The sequence below is a fragment of the Amblyomma mixtum genome, chromosome 7 (assembly GCF_055824585.1).
Source record: "Amblyomma mixtum isolate Tamu chromosome 7, ASM5582458v1, whole genome shotgun sequence".
Lineage (NCBI taxonomy): Eukaryota > Metazoa > Arthropoda > Arachnida > Ixodida > Ixodidae > Amblyomma > Amblyomma mixtum.
In genome coordinates, this window is record NC_143018.1 from 24277523 (window position 1) to 24297573 (window position 20051).

The window sequence follows — 20051 nt, forward strand, 5'->3', positions numbered from 1 at the left end:
GGCACCAGTCGTTACTGCTTTTTCTTTTCCCGCATTTCCTCCGAGGCTTCAGGGCGCTTTAAACTCCGCTAACTTAAAAAGGAAGTGTTGCCCTGTTTATGACACGAGTGTCTTTGTCAAAATTTTAGCTAGCAGCGTGCACCCTGAATGCAGGGTTAATTGGAGGGCTATGGGAGAGGCCTTTGCGCTGCAGTGGGCGTAGTTAAGCTGATTACCATGATGATGATGATTTTGGGCCGCAGAAATCCCTCCTCCGGCTGTCCAAAATCTGATAATGTAAGGGAAAAAAAATGGCTGAGGCTTAGCTAAGGTTAAGCCTAGTCAGATGCGAAGCATATTGATGGCTAGGCTTGGTAATACATGGCTTTCCTTGGTTGAATACTTGGTCATTTTAATACAACCACTAGAAGTGTAGCAAGGATTGCCGTGGCAGCTATATACGGGATCATCGGTGAATTCAATGCAGAGTGCACAACCGCTGCCCCAGCCCCGGCTACAACAGCATTCTTGGCACCCGCGGAAAGTACATTGGAAAGCTGAGGCAAGCTCAGCTTTATACCGCTGCTGTAGCGTCACGTGGTCAGCTGCAGCGCCTCTGATGTGGAGTCTCCACCGCCGCGGCCGACCGCGCGAGCCGGCAGCCCATCTCTCCTCTGCTGTGACGTCATGTTGTCACGTGGTGTCACGTGGTCACGCTAAAGGTCAATGGTAGCTCCACCGCCGCGCTCGACGGGCTGTAGTGTAGCTCTAGTAATATGCTTCGCATAAAAATTGGCCATGGTTTAACTCTGGTTGACCTAAAGGAATGCGTAAGCACGTTGCTTCTTCCTCGCCTCCGTCAGTCTTCTTGCTCTGTCATTAGCTTTATCCATAGCGAGACGGTTCAGCCGTTGTTGTTGCGACTGAGAGAAGAATGAAAAGGAAACTGCATGGGCCTGCCAACTGGCTCAGGCCGAGCCACCACCGCTGCCACGTGCAGATAGAGGATAGTTCAAAGATAAGAGGAAAGAAAGAAAAGGAAAGAAAAGACGCGCGTCGCAACAACCGCGTCCGCCGAAGCAGACTCTGGCTGGAAAAACATAAGCGGCCGAAGCCGCGCTCGCTCCACCACCTCCTCTCCGGTTCAGCCGAGCAGAAGCGCACCGAGGCATCAACCTCCTCTCCCGGAGCGAGCGCTGGCGAGAGGTAGAGGTTGAGGGACTTTAGGTAGAGGTAGAGTTACTGTATATGCTTTGGTAGCATATACAGTAACTCTTGGTAGAGGTAAAGCCCCTCAGAGGGGCTTTAGGTAGAGGGTGGAGCTAGCGTCCTCTATCGCGATGCTAGGCGACGGCGAGGGGGCGGAGCGATCGCGCGCTGTCGCGTTGCTGGGCAACGGCGCGCCATCTGCTAGGCGCGGCGGCGGCTCAAGGTCAGCGTAGCTTCGGCGCGACGGCGGCCACCTGAGGTCTCGCTTTGGCTGTCGGAGTGTTGCTTTCGCAGCAAAAGTCGGATCCTACATGGGCTCTTTTATCGATTGAGAAGGCACGGGGTGTATTTTGGTGATATGGGTACCTACAGATGCGCACTATACTTTCAGTGCGAAATCACTACTTCACTAGCACAGCTGAGTATATGTGAAACCTCACTTTTGACATTGATCTTTGACCTTGATCTTGCATGCGGTTGCCTCTGAGGCGGCGTTGTCTCAAGTGCTTTTGCACGTTCTACTCGATTTAACTAAAACCCAACCATTTTTAAGCATGAAATGCTTTTAGCTCCCGTTGTCGGCAGTGTGGTGACCTCACGCCGAGACCGAGAGCCATCATCCGGGCTCTGAAATCCACTCATCCGGGCACTGAATTCCAGTCATCCGGGCACTGAATTCCAGTCATCCGGGCTCTGAAACGAGAACATCTGGGCACCGTACGAGACTCAACGAGATTTAACGAGACTCTCTAAGCCCTCCTACGCGACCGGCATGCAAGCGCCGGTTGGTCTCCAAATGAGACAAAAAATAACTGCTGCCAGTGCCTTCTCAATGTTTATCAAGATATCAGTGGAGCTGTGGGTTTGATAATGCACGGAATTATAATTTCCGATTTCTAATAACGCGTGCAAAAAGCACATAAATGCCACGTTACACTTTGTTGTCATACGTGATCCGGGGGAGAAGCGCTGCGTTCAAAGGGCAAGGCATCGCGCCGAACGGGTGGTGGCGTTCCTCCCTTCCTTTACGGTGCGGTTCGGGTGTCCACCGAGATGGCAGAGAATTACTGCGCCATTTCCTTTCCTCAAAAAACCTTGCGTTCAAATGGCAAGGCATTGCGCTGAACGGGTGGTGGCGTTCCTCCCTTCTTGTACGGTGCGGTTCGGGTGTCCACCGAGATGACATTAGGCCCGTAAACATTTCATGCTTACTCTACTCTCGTTTACGGGAGAGGCAGAGATTTTTTTTTTCTACTGAATGCGTGTGGACCGCTCCTTCCGTTCCCTTTGTACTTCCTCTCCACGGGTACTGTTTCCTAATGGCCTTGTATCCATTTTTCACCTGTCTTCCCCTACACGGTTATTTATTCCCTCTCAGCTGAGCAGAAGCCACGTTTCTGCACCATTTTCTGGTTTCGTTGCGAAAGCAACACTACACTATTCGCTGAGCCATTTTGCGGAGTTCTGGAAAGGCCAAGCTGCGCATGCGCGAGGAGCGGGTGACGTCACACAGCGCACAGCTGGCGAGCCGGGGCCGCCGCCGCGCGCTTTCCATCGCCTCGCCGACAGGATCCCTCTCTCTCTCTTCCTTTCCTCAAATACAATTCTCATTTTCTTCATCACGGCCCCTCTTTCACTCCCACTTCCTCCCTTCCTCTGAGGTGCGGTTCGGTGTCCACCGAGATGACAGAGAATTACTGCGCCATTTCGTTTCCTCAGAGAGAGAGAGAGAGAGAGAAAAGGACGGAAAGGCAGGGAGGTTAACCAGGCGATGCCCAGTTGGCTACCCTACAAAAGCGTTGCCTTCAAAGGGCAAGGCATCGTGCCGAACGGGTGGTGGTGTTCCGTGGACTGCCAGCGCTACAACACGCTGCCGCGTTCCACTCCTAAAGGCGAAGCTTAAGCGTCATTAATTAGCAGTTAATTAGCACTTAGCCATTAATCGGTAATTAGTGATTAATTAGTAATTTGTCATTACTTAGTGATTAGTACTTAATTATGTTCGACGTCATCCAGTGGTGACGTCACCAGTGTCACAGAAGCAGCCAAAGTGGCGCGGAAAATGCTTTCGCCTCTACGCACTTTACACAAAATGCCCCTGAATTTTTTTCAGAGGAAAGCGCGAACAGGCTGCGCTGCGCTGCGCGAAGGCTGCGCTTGGGTGGATGTCAATGAGTAATTACTCCCTTATAGCTGAAGGGCTTCGTCATTTTGAAGTAGACCGAGCGACACTGGCGCGCATGTCAGGCTTAAACGCACACTTCCGTGTACGACCACCTGGTTCCCAGGACTCCCGCTGTAGACAATGCTTCATCTGGAGGGAATATGAGTTGTTCCGGCGTTCAGAATTCCATCATGGACACAGGTGTGTACTACCTTACTGCCGTCCCTTTTGAAGACGATGCGGTCCCGTACACCGGTGATCAGGAACGAGCCAAGTAGGAAGAACACGGCGATCACGTTCACGAGCACTACGCTGCGCTGATAGTTGTAGTCGGACAGGACCATCCTCTGCACGACACAGCACACCGAAGTCAACTTGACTGGCGTATAAGAGCCCAGTGGAGCTAAGAACAGGAAATTATTCAATTTCACTGTGCCAGCGCAGCCTTCTGCACTTTCTCAAGAATTCGTCGTGAGACGAGCTACGCCGTTACGTTAAGCTATACTTTCCGAGCCCGATAGAAACATCGCGAATTTGCGGAAAGAACAAAATTAAGGTAGACTCTAATAACGTCCGAGCGATGAGAAGTCGGCCGGCCGCCGTCTGCCATGATTTTTGTATGCACATGTGCAGAGAGGAAGAATTTCCCTGCTTTGTCGCCCCAGACTCACTCCAAGAGGCAGTACTGAATGGCCCACGAAACGCACTGTCATCGCGCCAACTTGCTATGCAGTTATGTGGACGCACGGAACAGTGAAAAACGTAGCGACTGCTGAAATGCACGCGGCTGGCTCAGTTGTCGCAGAAACGGCAGACGCGGTGGGAATGCTGTTGTCGCTCCTGTGCGTGCTTCGCCAGGCCTCATTTTGTGTATACGCTGGGCGTACCAATACTTGCGTGCGTGTGCATCGACTACGTAAGCAGCAATGACGCGGCAGGACCGTCTCACCTCCGAGGCCCACAGGTGCTGTGCGGCGGCAACGGCGTCGATGATGGCGGCCGTGGAGAGCATTCCGAGCACGCACCAGATGTAGGCCGAGCAGGGCTGGGCACGCTTGTTTCGCCAGGCAGCCATGCAGCTCAGCGTCACCTGCGCGCAACATGTACGACGTAGCCGCTTCAGGGAGGCTCACTTCCGCACATTACCTATCATGATGTCCTTTTTCCGGCAAACTGCGCATGGCGATGAGGCTGAAACCAGGTTGGAAAAGGCGACAGGCAACTTTCTGCAGCTACACGACCAATTCTGGCGCTTTAATGCGGTCGCTTTAGAAGCCCTATGGGGCCAAAATGTGTCCTCGGTCGTAAAATTCGCCCATTGGCTGCAGGGAAGTGACGTCACCAGATCGGAGCATTCTCATTGGCTGGAGTGAAGTGACGTCACCAGATCGGAGCATTCTCATTGGTTCGAGTGAAGTGACGTCACCAGATCGGAGCATTATCATTGGCTGGAGTGAAGTGACGTCACCAAACGGAATAGTTGTCTGACAGGAAGTGACGTCACTTCCTATTACGGCATTAACAGCTGCTTAGTACAGCCAACACATAATAGTATTGGTTGTCCCTGTTAATTTTTTCCGTATGCTCGTCTCTCGTGGCGCCAGACATCTTGGACAGCTTATTGTTACTTTCCAATTGCACAGGTGTTTAGCGTATCTGTGATTAGTGCGATACATTTGGGGCAGTTAGGGGTGTTGGCGGAACCGATCAGTAAAGCTTGAGGTTAAGAATGCGTTTGTCTCAATTCGTCCGAGGATACGATAGTGTTCCGCGGATCGGTGGAAGGTATGGTTTGGTTTGGTTTTATGGGGTTTAACGTCCCAAAGCGACTAAGGCTATGTGAGACGCCGTAGCGGAGGGCTCCGGAAATTTCGACCACCTGGGGTTCTTTAACGTGGAAGGAATAGTGTGTAGTCTTCCTTGGTGTAGCGCTGTGGAAACTGCTTCTTAGACATTCCTATTAAGATCACCGTCCCCGTCCCCTTCGGCAGAAAGTTAGGTGGGCGGATGAGATTAAGAAGTTTGCGGGGATACAGTGGCGGCAACTGACAAAGGACAGGGTTAATTGGAGAGACATGGGAGAGGCCTTTGCCCTGCAGTGGGTGTAGTCAGGCTGATGATGATGATTAAGATCACAGAACTATGGGCTCTTGGCAATGCACCACTGTCGTCACTGCTCCCGATATTGCACCATTTAAATGAAAGAGTCCATTCAAAAGCGCACAATCAGTCATTATCACGTATCGCTGGACACAGACAGGAGCGTGAGCTTGTTTCCTGGCCGAACGCGCTGCGTCAATGGGCTGGACTCGCGCCACCTTGTAGTATGCAACACTCGACTCGCGCCCCTTGTAGTATGCAACACTCGACTCGCGCCACCTTGTATGCAACACTCGACTCACGCCACGTTGTAGTATGCAACACTCGACTCACGCCACCTTGTAGTATGCAACACTCGACTCGCGCCACCTTGTATGCAACACTCGACTCACGCCACGTTGTAGTATGCAACACTCGACTCGCGCCCCTTGTAGTATGCAACACTCGACTCGCGCCACCTTGTATGCAACACTCGACTCACGCCACGTTGTAGTATGCAACACTCGACTCGCGCCACCTTGGAGTATGCAACACTCGACTCGCGCCACCTTGTATGCAACACTCGACTCACGCCACGTTGTAGTATGCAACACTCGACTCACGCCACCTTGTAGTATGCAACACTCGTCAGGAGAAGCAGCAAAGTTCTCCAGCCTAATACATTTTCGAATATGTCTTCGCCAGCGGACACTAAGAAGTACGAATTCCGACCGTGGTGGCAAGCATGAACTCGGCGCACAATTCACGAAAAGCATGCTTCTCAAGCGCTTGGCAGCATAGAGGGCAGTTGTCCAAGGCGAGGCGAGGACAAGCATGTTTTGAGCTGATATTTTGCCTCATTTCACCGTAAATTATTTCCAACAAAAGCAAAAGCTGAAATGAGGAGTCCTGGTGGACTGACTGGTTTTGCGCCTCCCTTATTTCACACAGCTGCCCCAGCGGTGGCGCCAGTCATTTGCATATGAAAGCGCGGCCCCACGTAAACATGTTGGCGCCAGTAATTTAGGCAACGCTCTGTACACGCACAAGAAAGGGTGTCGCGAACAGCACTCAGTTTGTCGTCGTGCAAAACTACCCGGTTTCTCCGTCAGAAAGTTCCTGATTAGCCAGTGGGTCGCCACGTCATCAGCCCCGCCAAAAATATGAGGAAAATATGAGGAATAGAATGTTCGTGTACCTCCCATTGGATTATCATATGGGATGCATTTATACCCTTCCTGCCAAGACAAAGTTAAGAAAACAGCCTGTCTGCTCCTTTGTCCTCGTTTTCAGCGCTGTTATACTATGGATCGGAACCAACTTGTCCAGCTTTCTGACCTTCTTACCAATCCCCACCAATGCACATTTATCCACCCACTAATCCCCTCTAATACCACCCTAATCCATTTTCTGTGGTGGGCATGCCAAAATTTGGGGGGAAGGGGGGGGGGGAAGGGAGGTGTTCTTTGGAATATCTGGGGGTGCTCCAACTTGGATATACTATCGCATTTTCTTTAAGAATTGGGTTAAGAAGCCCTCGAGTTTTTGGAACACTAAAGCCCCGAAAACACTTCATTGCTTGTGCAGTCTAGAATTATGCTGTCACGAAGGGAACGGAGTGCATTGCACTTCTCTGCTTAGCCTGCACGCTGGGGGCAAACTGAACTCGTCCTGTGTCACTAGACTAGTACGATCTAACGACCAAAGGCTACCTTCACTGAACACCTAGCTTTTACACGCCAAAAAGGGGGAAAAAAAATCGAATACAGATGTCGCCGCCATAAGCCGTTTTAGTAAAGAAAGACGGTATGACAGTTTTTACTTTCACGAATCTTTGAGGCTAGGCTACACAATCATTAACCTCTAGTGCTGATCACAGGGTCCTTTGCGGTCTTGAAGTCTTGAGTTAGAGCCAAGTTAGGCGACAGGGCAAAAGTGTTTCATTTTTAAAAGCAATAATCTTAGTGACGGATACAGGTTTTGCTGCCATTAAACACCAACATAGCCAGAAAGAGCTACAGAAGCTATTTTTTACTCTGTACAAAATTTGTATCGAGTTGTCCCCAATATACTTTTAAGGTCTGGTCGCGCCTCCAAGCGGCAAAGGAAGTCTACTTTTTCGTGGTTCCTGCGTCGACAGCGATTTAAAGAGCAGGAAAATTTATTTATAACAACCACTCACAAACTTATTTTTCTTGTTGCGACTCTTTTTGTTTCCTTTATTACACCAATAAGAGAAATAACGAAACGAGATCTGACGCAACTCCTCTGACCACACCCCTGTTGTTCGTTGCCAGAATTCTGAATAGGCTAGGAAGTTGTCTTACCTCGTCTTGACTTGCAATATTTTAACAAAAATATTAACGGCGATCAATTGGATTGATGCGCTGGAAATGCAATAGCATTTTACTTTCGTTCGCCAACCTATTTCAATTATGATTCTATTCCAATTCTGCTTCTATTGCTCCTGTGGTGCTCCTATTTCACAGCTTACGAGTAGCCATCGTATTAAAAAGTTGGCAGTGGCTTAGCTCGGCTATGTCAGGATGTACGTAGCGAAATCAGGCACGGGACCCAGCTGGCGCAGCGATCGGAGGCGAGCGCATTGACGAGGCAAGCGGTGTGACGTCATACCAAACGGCGGCGGCGGCTCCGCGGCGAGGCGCGTGGTGTGACGTCATGCCAGATGGCGCGGCGAGCGCGCGGTGTCCGCCAGCTGCGGCGGTTGCTAGGCAACGGCTCAAGGTCGGTCTCTCTGCCTCCTCGGGGCACCGCCACAGCGAAATCGCAAGTTCGTGCCCAATGTAGCTTTCGCTACAAAAACCAGCGCTTACGAACACAGGCAGAGGACGAGACGAGACAAACTGAAGGCTTAAGTTTGCCTCGTCTCGTTCTCAGCCTGTGTTCGTAAGCGCTGGTTTTCAATACGATGGATCACCACAAACTCACCCAATCCTCAGTTCTTCTACCGTTCTTTTATCAGTAGCGACAGAAGCGACAGCTTACCAATAGAGCATGGAAAAGCAAGAAATCGACTCACAAGCACCAGGCAGGTGACGAAATAGGCAGAGACTGTCCTGAGAATTCCCGGGCAGAGGTCGGACAGTTGCCTCTTTTCGTACAGCATGTAGATACTCTGCCGGAGAGTGGTCACCGAGGATCCCGTGTTGAAGAGCTGTTCAACAAACAGGCAGGCACGCAGAGAGCATGCGGTTACAGTACTCTGCCATAAGTTCCGTTCGTCTGTAGATGTGTGTCTGGTGTCAAACTTTAGATCCAAATAGTTGCAGGACGTGGAACACAAGATGATTTAAGTGGTTACGGCATAAATTGAAAACACGTAAGCTGTACAGCCGAGGGTCCTAAAACGATACCCAGGATGTTTACACATTTCTGGTTATTACGTTTATGACTGTGCGCTTTAGTTCATCAGCATAAGAACTTCACTTCTCTAAAATAGACGCTGTACACACAAAGAGCATAACTGTTGATAATTCCACAAAACATAAACAAGCTCCAAAAAACATGCATACCCAACAATTCTGGACGAAAGCATTTTTGAGCGGGAAACCCTTTATGAACACAATTTTTTCATATAATTTTTTCATATAAGAGCCAATATATTCCCAGAACACCCGACGGCAGTCTTGAGTTTTTTTTTTTTTCTATTAACGTTTTTGCTATCGTCAAAAGCGTTCCCCGTTGGTTTTCTGAGCGAGTCTTAACTGTTCGGTGCGATCGATGGAAACACTTTAAAAGAAAGATTTTGCGACATATCGGAAGAATAGACCATTACCGATGTGGGAATCTGGCTTTCCGCCGTCGCCTTTGCTCGGCTGTGCCGGCCTACCGCGTCGTTTCTCCTCTTTCCCTTGCTCCCGCCTCAGGCGGTGGAGAGGCGGCTGGGTGACTAATCACTGTCATTTAGCCACAGCTCCGCCCCGGCTCCCCAAGGGCCTTTGCCATTGGCGCCTTTTGGCGGGAATCCGGGACCCGTTTTGGCGGCCGCGCATCCCGCGACCGTCCGAGCGGGGCCCAGAGAGAGAGATCCCTCCGAGACAGCGTATAAGGTGCGTACGCTACTGTTTGTCCGTGCCGGCTGTGCCGCTCGGACCAGTGCTTACTCGAGCTCGCCCGCACGTGTCCTCTGACCTGCAGCGGCTCGAGCCTGTCACTCGGGGTCCAGCGACCTCAGACAGGCGTACCTTGCGTTGATTGCCCACTCTCTCTCGCAACCGGCCCAACGGTCGACACGAGAGAGAGATCACAGCACTGCCGCGGGGACATTCTCCTGCAGCGGCGTGTTAGCGGCGCGCATTACTCTGGTCGCTTCGTACGCGCAGCGGAGCCTCGCTCCTCGCGCGCCCCCGGGACGGGGTGACTATTGAGTGTTTGTGTATCTGCTAGAGGACGACGTGAATAAACGTCTCCTTTGTGAACTTGGAGGCTTATTTCTTTGCGGCGAATCGCTCTCCTCCCAGCGGAGGTTGAGTGCACCGCATCGGTGTCCCAGTGTGTGTGTGGTGACGGCTGATCGGAGCCCCTGTCTCGCGCGAAGCTCGAACCCGCGGTGGGTGGTGGCCTGTGTCCACTTAGAAACCCACAACTGGCGCCCAACGTGCTAAGTCATTGGCGCTTACGCCTTTGATGGCACTTTAGCCGAGCAGGTCGCCTTGACGATCACGCTTGCGCACCGTGTCTACCACCCCCAGCGCGGCACTCGGCAGCTACATGTCGGCTCCCTACGGAGTTGTAGCGTCGTTTGATCCGCTGGCTGCTGTTCCTTCGAATAGCTAGACACCGTGGTTGGCCGCGGCCCCCATTGGGGTTTACGGTGACACAACCCAAAATGTTGACCACGTGGCTCCCATCGGAGCTGTATCGGAAGCACCCTGCGGTGCATCCGCTGGTCACATGCCTCAGCTGTGCACGCTTTCCGCCCAGTGCGAAAGCAGTTCGTGTCACGCTGCCGCAACCGGCAGTTTCGAACAGCAGCAGCCGTGCCCCGCGAGCAGTCAATTCTGCTCTGGGAACGGCGAGGCGCTGGCCGGTTCCCTGTGGAAACCGCGCCGCTCATCGAACTAGGAGCCTTGCCTCCCTCGTTCGTGCAGCCCGCCCAAGCCTCCACTGAGGCAGGGGTGCAGTCGCTGAGGCCGGGGCTCCATTGAGCCAGATGCGGAGAAACTTCGAGCCATACTCGAATTTCCCGCGCCCAAGGACGTACGCGGCCTGCGCCGTTGTGTGGGAATGGCCACCTTTTATCGTCCTGTGCCCGCGTGCAGGCACCCTTGACCTAGCTCTTGGGAAAGACTGCCGCGTGGCGATGGGAGCCCGAGCAAGAGCGATCCTTTCGCCTCCTGTCTAATGCCATTGTCGAGACAGCGCAGCTCAGGCTACCCGACCTGACCAGACAGTTCGTAGTCCAGACTGACGCGAGCGATCTGGGTTTAGGAGCAGTTCTCCTACAGGAATTCGATGGCGTGCTGCAACCGCTGGCCTTTGCCAGCCGCTCCTTGCTGCCCTCGGAGAGGAATTATTCCGTGACCGAGAAGGAGTGCCTCGCCATCGTGTTTGCACTGCGTAAATTTGACGTCTACCTTGATGGAACGCAATTCGTGGTGCAGACAGACCACAGTGCGCTCAGTTGGCTGATGCGGCTCCGCGAGCCTGCGGGTCGGCTGGCGCGCTGGGCTCTCCTGATACAGCATTACGACTTTTCCGTGCAGTATCGAAAGGGGAGCACGAACGTGGTAGCTGACGCGCTATCCCGTGCCCCACTCGCCAGCGGCGCCTTGACGCCTGTAAGCGGAGGGGGCGAAACAGCGGACGAGCCGCCGGGCGGCAAGGAGGGGGAGCCCGCAAACGGGTTAACCCATTCCGCTAACCAGGCAAGCAGCGCTTCGCAAAGCGGTCGAGAGGCAAAGCTCTTCGTGAGCGCCTCGGAAGTGCCGACGCGAACGGAAATTTTGGCTGCAAACCGGGGACGAGACCAGGCTCCCCTCTGGGATGACTGGAATCGTTTTCAGCCCTAAAGAGCTACTGAAAGCCCAGCAAAATGACCCGTTTTGTCGCGAGGTGAGCGACGGTCTCAGGGAGACGGAGCGCCGTGACGCTACTTGTATTGTAGCGGGCGCAGGGGGGCAGAAGCCAGCGTGTGTCGCGGCGAACCCCGGTGATTCATATTTGCTGGACAATGACGGGCTCGTGCTGAAGTACATAGCCACCGATGACGAGTCCATCGACCTGTTCAAGGTGGTTATCCCCAAAAGTCTGAGAGGTGCACTGTTGAGATTCTCGCATGACGAACCCCTGGCCGGTCATCTGAGTGGCTCCAAAGTTTTTGCAAAACTGAGCCATTCGGTGACGTGGCCCGGCATGAAGCGTGACATTTTCCGCTATTGCCGTTCCTGCCATGTCTGTCAAGCGGTGAAGTCACGGGGCGGCAAGCCGCCTGGAATGATGAAACCGATTGACAGTGTGCGTCCGTGGCAGATGGCCACCTGCGATTTGATGGGGCCTTTCCCCAGGAGCAAGCAGGGGTTCATAGACCTGAAGGCCTACGCGTCACGGTCTGACGAGCTTGCGCCGGTACCCATTGGTATCAAAGGCAAGCGCAAAGGCACAACTGGTGCTGCGGAACGCAAGCGTACGGAGCACCGGTACAATCTGAGGCGACGGCGTGATTGATGCCGGACGGCGGACTTTTCCGCAACCGAAGGCACGCAGCCTCAGCTAGCTGGCGAGCTTTCTCGTCAGACCCTACCCAGGCGAAGCACGGTGTGTTATTTTTTTTTGTTTTTGGCAGCATGATCAGTGCCAGCCTTGCATGTTTATTTATTTATTTGTTTTGTTTTAATCAGTTTTCTAGCCACTTTCATTTCCTGCTGGCTCGTCTGTTTTTGTTTTAACGTACCGAGATGTACCTAGGCAAACTTCAGCTCGCTCCTGCTTGCTCTTATCTTCTAGAAGCAAAAGATGGGTGTCGTTTGTACAGCGCGCCTTTTCTCATTTCCGGCCCGACTGTGGGTGGTTGGATCGTTAAGGAGCCGTGTGTCGCGGTGCGAGTTTTGTGCGGCCCGTATGGAGGGGAAGTTGGCGGGGCGTTTGGGACGATGGGGGGCGGAAAGTGCACCCTTTGACCCTCGCCGCGGCGCCTCTGGACGCTTCTGATGAGGGGATCGTTGTCGCCGACCAGCGTCCGCGCACTTGCCGGTTTATGCGTGCTTGTGGCTGTGACTGTGTGCGCGCGTAACCATGAGCCAAGGCGACGCCTGTGAGTTGTGCCGTTGTGTGCTTCTGCGTAAGCGCGAGGATGAGAAGGACCCCTCGCTGTGGCCAAGGTTACACATCAGGACGCCGCCGAACGTCCTCGCCCGTTTCAGCCGGCGTGAAGGGGGGGTGTACTAACTGTCTTGTGCCGAACGTGACGTCGTGTCCAAGGGCGCGAGGTCAGTGCTCTGCCGCGGCCCCGTCGTCATCAACGCACCCTACATCAACGGAAAGAAGACCGCCATCAGTCGTCGGCCCTCCCAACCTGTTCAACTTGAAGTCTGCGAGCGGTGAGTCGCCGACAGGCCCACTGGGCCGCGCCACCGAACTTTGAGGCTGGCATCCACCTGTAACATAGTTGTACAGTTGTATTCACATCTTCCTGTGTACCGTGTATATAATCTGCAAGCTGTTTTGATTTACTGAAGCGTATGCAAGTGTTGTTTGCCTTGTTTTTCCTTTGTTTTCTTACGTTGTTCTGGCTGGAACTGAAGGGTAGCTAGTTTTGTTTTGTGTATTCATTTCTTTATTTTGGAACTGAAGTGTAGCTTATTTTTTTTGTGTATTGATTTCTTTATTTTGGCCGCGTGCTTTGCCGATGGGTAGGAGGGCATTTAAGGAGAGGGGGATGTGGGAATCTGGCTTTCCACCGTCGCCTTTGCTCGGCTGTGCCGGCCTACCGCGTCGTTTCTCCTCTTTTCCTTGCTCCCGCCTCAGGCGGTGGAGAGGCGGCTGGGTGACTAATCACTGTCATTTAGCCACAGCTCCGCCCCGGCTCCCCAAGGGCCTTTGCCATTGGCGCCTTTTGTCGGGAATCCGGGACCCGTTTTGGCGGCCGCGCATCCCGCGACCGTCCGAGCGGGGCCCAGAGAGAGAGATCCCTCCGAGACAGCGTAAGGTGCGTACGCTACTGTTTGTCCGTGCCGGCTGTGCCGCTCGGACCAGTGCTTACTCGAGCTCGCCCGCACGTGTCCTCTGACCTGCAGCGGCTCGAGCCTGTCACTCGGGGTCCAGCGACCTCAGACAGGCGTACCTTGCGTTGATTGCCCACTCTCTCTCGCAACCGGCCCAACGGTCGACACGAGAGAGAGATCACAGCACTGCCGCGGGGACATTCTCCTGCAGCGGCGTGTTAGCGGCGCGCATTACTCTGGTCGCTTCGTGCGCGCAGCGGAGCTTCGCTCCTCGCGCGCCCCCGGGACGGGGTGACTATTGAGTGTTTGTGTATCTGCTAGAGGACGACGTGAATAAACGTCTCCTTTGTGAACTTGGAGGCTTATTTCTTTGCGGCGAATCGCTCTCCTCCCAGCGGAGGTTGAGTGCACCGCATCGGTGTCCCAGTGTGTGTGTGGTGACGGCTGATCGGGGCCCTTGGCTCGCGCGAAGCTCGAACCCGCGGTGGGTGGTGGCCTGTGTCCACTTAGGAACCCACACCTTCAATATTTCTGTAAAAATATCCTACAATCTCCCAATTCCCAAAATTTTGGTCCGCAATTGCTCGACATGTTTTTCTCAGCGCTGTCCGCGCATCTCGTGCCCGGACTCATCTGTGGCGGCGCACTCGTAATGGTAAACAACCTTGCTGCCGCGTTATGCATATTACTGTGCTAGTTCGCATTTTTATACGCTTGATAACGGAGTAAATTGGTAGTGCGACTTTCTAGAGTTGCACACCTCGGCGTGCACCCTGATTTATTTATCTATTTGTTTTTATTTATTTATTCATTCGTTTGTTGCTTGTTGGAGACTTGGTTGTTTGTTACTTGCTTGTTGAAAAATGCATCGGAGACTCAATCATTCCTTATTATATGCAAAGCTATTCCATGCTCTGCAACCCGAGAGTTGTGTGTGTGCGTGTGTGTGTGTGTGCGCGTACGTGTGCGTGTGTGTGTGCGTACGTGTGTGCGTGCGCGCGCGCGCATGTGTGTGCGTGTGTGTGTGCTTGTGTGAGTGCGCGTGTATGTGTGTGCGTGTGTGTGCGCGCGTGTGTGTGTGTTTATGCGTGCGCGCGCTCGCGTGTGCGTGCGTGCGTGTGCGTGTGTCATCGCACTGCCCTACATCACTCCTCAGTCACGGCACAAAAATGCGCAAGCCAACACTTCCCTCAAGCGATGTTCTCCCGCTAAAGGCGCTGCAAACCCATGGAGCACATGTAATCGGCCCAATACTGGAAATGTATTGGAAAAGGCCGGTTCTTTGGGAATGCTGTCGCGCTTTCTCACAAGGAAAGTTCCACCTCGAATCCGGTCACTTAAAGCGGTGCTCCTCTCTGCCAGGTAAGGTCGCCAGGAAGACGTGCCTGTTGGTCTTACCGTGAACACGAAGTCCATGACTGTCACGGACCGCGTGGAGGCCGGGGGTGGGAGCGGTCGGTGTACGGCCTCGGTCCAGCCGAACGCCAGAGACAGCAGGCTGGCCCAGCGAAGCGCCTCCGACATGAGCGACGGCAGCGACGCGTACAGACTCTGGGTCATGCGCAGGAAAGAAGAAATCAACGGCCTCATTATCTCCCCTCTGTGCATTTTGCCGGGAGCCTGAATCTTGAATCTATCAATAATTTTTGGCTGCATTGCCGCCGTTTCACCTCTTTGAGAAGATTTCTGCTGCAGCATCTTGCAGCCTCTTGGTCTTAGTTTGAGCAGCCCGCTCTTGCTATCATTTGGCGCCACCACACTTGGGTTCAGTCACAGGTCTTGGTTTGGTTTAGTTTATTTGGGTTTAACGTCCCAAAACGGCTCAGGCTATGAGGGACACCGTAGTGAAGGGCTCCGCAAATTTGGACCACCTGGGGTTCTTTAACGTGCACTGACATCGCACAGAACACGGGCCTCTAGAATTTCGCCTCCATCGAAATTCGACCGCCGCGGCCGGGATCGAATCCGCGTCTTTGGGGTCAGCAGCCGAGCGACATAACCACTTAGCCACTACGGCGGCCAGGTCTGCCGCTTTTGTGGGGCTGTTCAAAATTTCTTGCTGGAATCTCATCACCTTTTTTGCTAAATGCTAAAATATTTTCTTTTCTATGCCTTCTTACACTTCGATTTCATCAATTATTCCTTTTCTCTATCTCTCTCTCTTTTTCTCATCCAAACTCTTATCCCTTCTCAGTCCACGTCCTACTTGAGGTTGAATTCACCGTTGTTGCTCTCCAAGTACTTTTCTTTTGCCTTTAATATATGTACAGGTGAATAGCAAGCCTCTGCCTCCCTATTCTTCGCCGATTCCCCAGTGTGGGTATGTGGCATCTTTTGAAAGGCTAACAACAACAACAACATCATGTATCTGCAGCTCCACGTTCCAATATCGTCATAATGTCAGCCTGACTACACCCACTGCAAGGCACTGCAAATTAACCCAGTCCAATGAAGTACTCAACGAATGCCACTCCTTGCACCGTTCATGTGGAGCCTTGTCCCGTTTTTTAATTTTCTTTTTGAGCCATGTTATCTTGCGTTGTTCCTTGAAGGCATGCTCAGGGTTGCTCTAACCGCATTTTGTTCTTAATAAAAATGGACTGTATGGCTCCTTCTGGGTACGTCGATTTTTGTCCTGCAGAAAAAAAGGCGTTCTTCCTGCAAAAAAACAAATAAATAAAAAATGCATTTGAAAACTTTCCCTCCACCAGATTCAAACTTGCAAGTCGTCTACACTGAAGATGACTCCGTGATGACTCTTTTAAAGCGATTGGCTCTAGCCTGTCCCTTTGAATCCGCGTACAAAAAAACTCGACCAGTGGCGGCTACGCGTGTTCTTGTTTTTTTTTTTCTTTTCCAGCTTATAAAAGCTCCGTCTGCAGTGACAGTAGTGTCTTTGTCTTTAGAATTCGCTGCTCTCTATAAAGGCTAATTTCAGCTCGCCCTCAGTGTGCCTTCAATATGTCTTCTGCGTCGAATCACCAACTAGCATACTTGCCTGTGTGCGTTGTCTTTCTACTGTTGCTTGGCAGAAAAAAAAAAAGAACAAAGAACAAGTGGGTCTGCGTCGGTAACATGCATCGGTAACATGCATCGTCGGTAACATGCTGCGTCGGTAACATGCATCGCCTCTGCACATATGCCAGGTGGCGCCACCAATATTCGCTGCGCGTCCATATCAGCACAGCGCCAGGATTCAAGCGGTAGCGTTCGCGCAACCACTCCAATTGACACGAGAGCACAGTACCAGTTGCTCACAGATCTTTTTTTGTTTGCTTTGAAGGTGTGTACTTAATTGTGTTTTTGCGCGAGAGAAGCTGATAATTGGTGCTTACTGCTTCTCCCGTGACCGTGGGTGACCCCCCCCCCCCAAAGGTTTCGATAGGTATCTTCTGTTATTGTCGGGAGACGTCAAAAAACTGGGTCCTTATCAGACATGTGAAGAACTGCTTGTACACAAAGTACTAGTGAAATGAACTGCTCGGAGAATGAAATGAAATGTTCGGAGTAACCCTGCATGTGACGCAGTGCTAACATAAACTGAGCACAACATGGAAATACTGCGCACCTTCAAGGAACTGCACGCTGGATCGGTCGCGCTTTCTACCAGCAAAGAGGAACTAAAAAAAAGCATGGATTAATAAAAGTGGCGACATCACAGTATTGACTCAGCCCTTGCCAGTATAAGCAGTGGACATGTGACGGTACAGCAGAAGCTTAAAGAGGTAGGTAAAATACAAAGAAATCTAGAATGCATTGCTTTTGCTATTTGTGAAAAAAAAAAAAAACTGCTAGAAGCACCACTGAATGTCTCAAAAATTTCCTAGCGCACGAGAACGAAATGAAGACTGACAGAAAGGACACACACCACAAAGCGCCGTTGTCCTTTCTGCCAACTAGTCCGTCAGTTCGTCCTGACCACTGAATGAAATTTAAGATCGAAGCAGGTGTGATAATTTAGTTCCCACGAAATTTGCGAACGTACTGAGCGAAACTCTTAAGCCCTCTTTCCGCCCTCGACGCCCAGCTCTTGCAGCAAGATATTGATCAGGATCATTGTTTAGGGCGGAATTCCAACTGCGCAGCCAAACCATGGCTGCAAGGTAATCTAATCTGATTAAAAAGAAAACTCGTCTAAAAATAAGTTCAATAAGTACTTTCTTCTGGGCGAGTTGGTTCATAATTTCCAAAGGTAAAAGACTTGCGCAAACAGTAGAAGAAGAAGAAGGAGACGGTACAACAGGACAGAGCGCTCTGTCCTGTTGTACCGTCTCCTTCTTCTTCTTCTACTGTTTGCGCAAGTCTTTTACCTTTGGAAACTAAAAATAAGGTAAAATATCAAGACATTCAAGTGACGTAAGACTTTTCGTTTGCCACTCGCCAATCATGGATAAACTTTCTAATACCAATCAATCAATCAATCAATCAATCAATCAATCAATCAATCAATCAATCAATCAATCAATCAATCAATCAATCAATCAATCGATCAATCCAAATTTATTGTCAAAATGAATTACAAAGTGGTCGCACCTTTTTCTCGGTTCCTACTTTTATCTTCTGTTTCTTGCTAGCCACCGTTCTTAGGACCTCATCTGCGGTCAAGCCCACAAGGATATTTAGGTATCCGCTTTCTTTTAGCCTACCTGTTCAGTCAGGCTTTGCCCGGCCTTTTGCCCACGCGATTTCTTGATGCTTTGGGTCATGCGCGAAAACGCTATCGGTCCTTTTATTAGCTCTAAATGGCCAGAATCATATCTAAGCATTCCCATGTTGATTTTTGTTTTGTATGCCCAGCATGTGTGGTTTTTGATTTACGTATTTCACTGTCTAAAAACCTGATAGTCGATCGTACTGGCATTTCCTTAAGTTTCCTTATTAATAGCAAGGCTAGCGTTGACACCATCCTGGTTTTCGAAAGGGAAACACAGCAAAAAACCGTCAACATAGCTGGAGCATGCGACCACCCCAAAAGTTTTAACTATTGCTTCAGACACCTGTTTGCTTTAGCCGTGTACAGGTATGACTGTAGAGGTGCGAGTCACGAACCAACGCATATTTCGGTGCTCTACGCGTATATAGCTGCCCTTCATGCTGGACAAGCAACAAGTCGAGATACAGCTGTAGCAAGCTTATGAACGCAGTGACATTGATTCCACATTGGTTTTGTAACTTGGTTAGTCCGAAGCACTCGATAGCCTTCTCAACAGCTGACATGGCTGCAGGCTTTGGAAAACTCTTGCTTTCAATATCTAACAATCATTATGGTCATCGATGTCTCCATTTTTGTGGTGTCGAAATTTGGAATGCTATTTTATGCTAAGTCATATCTTCGCCTAATACATTTAGAGCATTTGAGAATTTTTTCCTTCACACAGAAGCGTCTCAGTAAAGCGACACTATATGTGTCTGTGGCGTGGCATGTTACTGTTAATCTATTGAACGTGGCAGTCTGAATGTAAAGTGACCTCTCTTTTTTCTTTGGTAATATGTATGTCATAGGATAGAGTTTCAGTTTGTATAATGTTGTTTTGTATTGCAATTGTTTCATTCTACACCGACAAATATGTTTTTTTTTTCTCCTGAATCGTCAGTAGACCTATTTGTATTCATTTTGGAATCCACGACTAACCTCTGGCTAAGGACTTTATGTAATTACATGTGTGCTTTGAAATAGAGAAAGAAGAAAGAAAGAATATATTCTAAAACATGCCCTGGACGACAAGCGATAGGAATCCATAGTAGAGAGAGGTTGGTCAGATGATTCTTTATAATCACAATGTGAAAAAGTGAGGGTTCTAAGGGTGCTCGCCAACGTTTCGGCAAGAGAACTTGTCTTCGTTCAGACGAAGGCAAGTTCTCTTGCCGAAACGTCGGCAAGCACTGTGAGGTTTTCTCTCCCTTGTTCACTTTGTGAATAACCGAAGGGAATGTTAGAAGACGGAATTTTTTCAAGAATTCGGTCACCTTTTCAGGTAATTGGTTGCGATACGGGTCGTCAATCTCCAGCGCCGAGAGGCGCCTCTGCAGAAACCTTGCCACACACCTTCGCCATGACTCTTTGTCCTCGACGATCATTCGCAAAGGAAACCCTTCTCTGTGGGTCTTTACCGTGTAGAATGGGGTTAGACACAGGTTTTCCTTTCGACTTTGCTTTCTTCGCCAAAATTGTGAGACCTGGTTTTGTAGGTAGACTTGCCGCCTGTTTCCTCGTGTCTTTAGGTTTTTTACACCCCGAGCTAACTGCATAAAATTTCTTAGCAATCTTTCCGCCCTTTGTATGTTTTTATTTATGCGTTCTTTATCCTGTCTTACAACCCCGTGACGCGTGTCTTTCTCTGTATAAAAATGGAATACCTTCGTTACTTAGTAAACAGTTGTGAATTCGCGCTCCGTCCTGTCAGTGCCCTTTCTTTCTTCTGTTTAGTTTGGTTTAC

At 50.9% G+C, this 20051-nt stretch overlaps 1 protein-coding gene across 4 annotated transcripts in view; it reads right to left on the reverse strand.

Annotated features, from left to right (window-relative positions):
• The window catches only part of LOC149335322 (ATP-binding cassette sub-family C member 3-like), a 64317-nt gene that overhangs the window by 39314 nt on the left and 4952 nt on the right, over nucleotides 1-20051 (reverse strand). For 2 of the 4 annotated variants that reach the window (XM_089552009.1, XM_089552007.1), the window contains exons 2-5: nucleotides 15013-15165; nucleotides 8472-8606; nucleotides 4302-4442; nucleotides 3565-3699 (exon numbers count right to left, since the gene is read on the reverse strand). In XM_089552009.1, the coding sequence (XP_089408135.1) occupies nucleotides 3565-3699; nucleotides 4302-4442; nucleotides 8472-8606; nucleotides 15013-15165 (564 nt within the window). Of the gene's footprint in view, nucleotides 1-3564; nucleotides 3700-4301; nucleotides 4443-8471; nucleotides 8607-15012; nucleotides 15166-15284; nucleotides 15398-20051 lie in introns of those variants that run through there. The other 2 variants (XM_089552008.1, XM_089552010.1) reach the window with 2 other exon arrangements.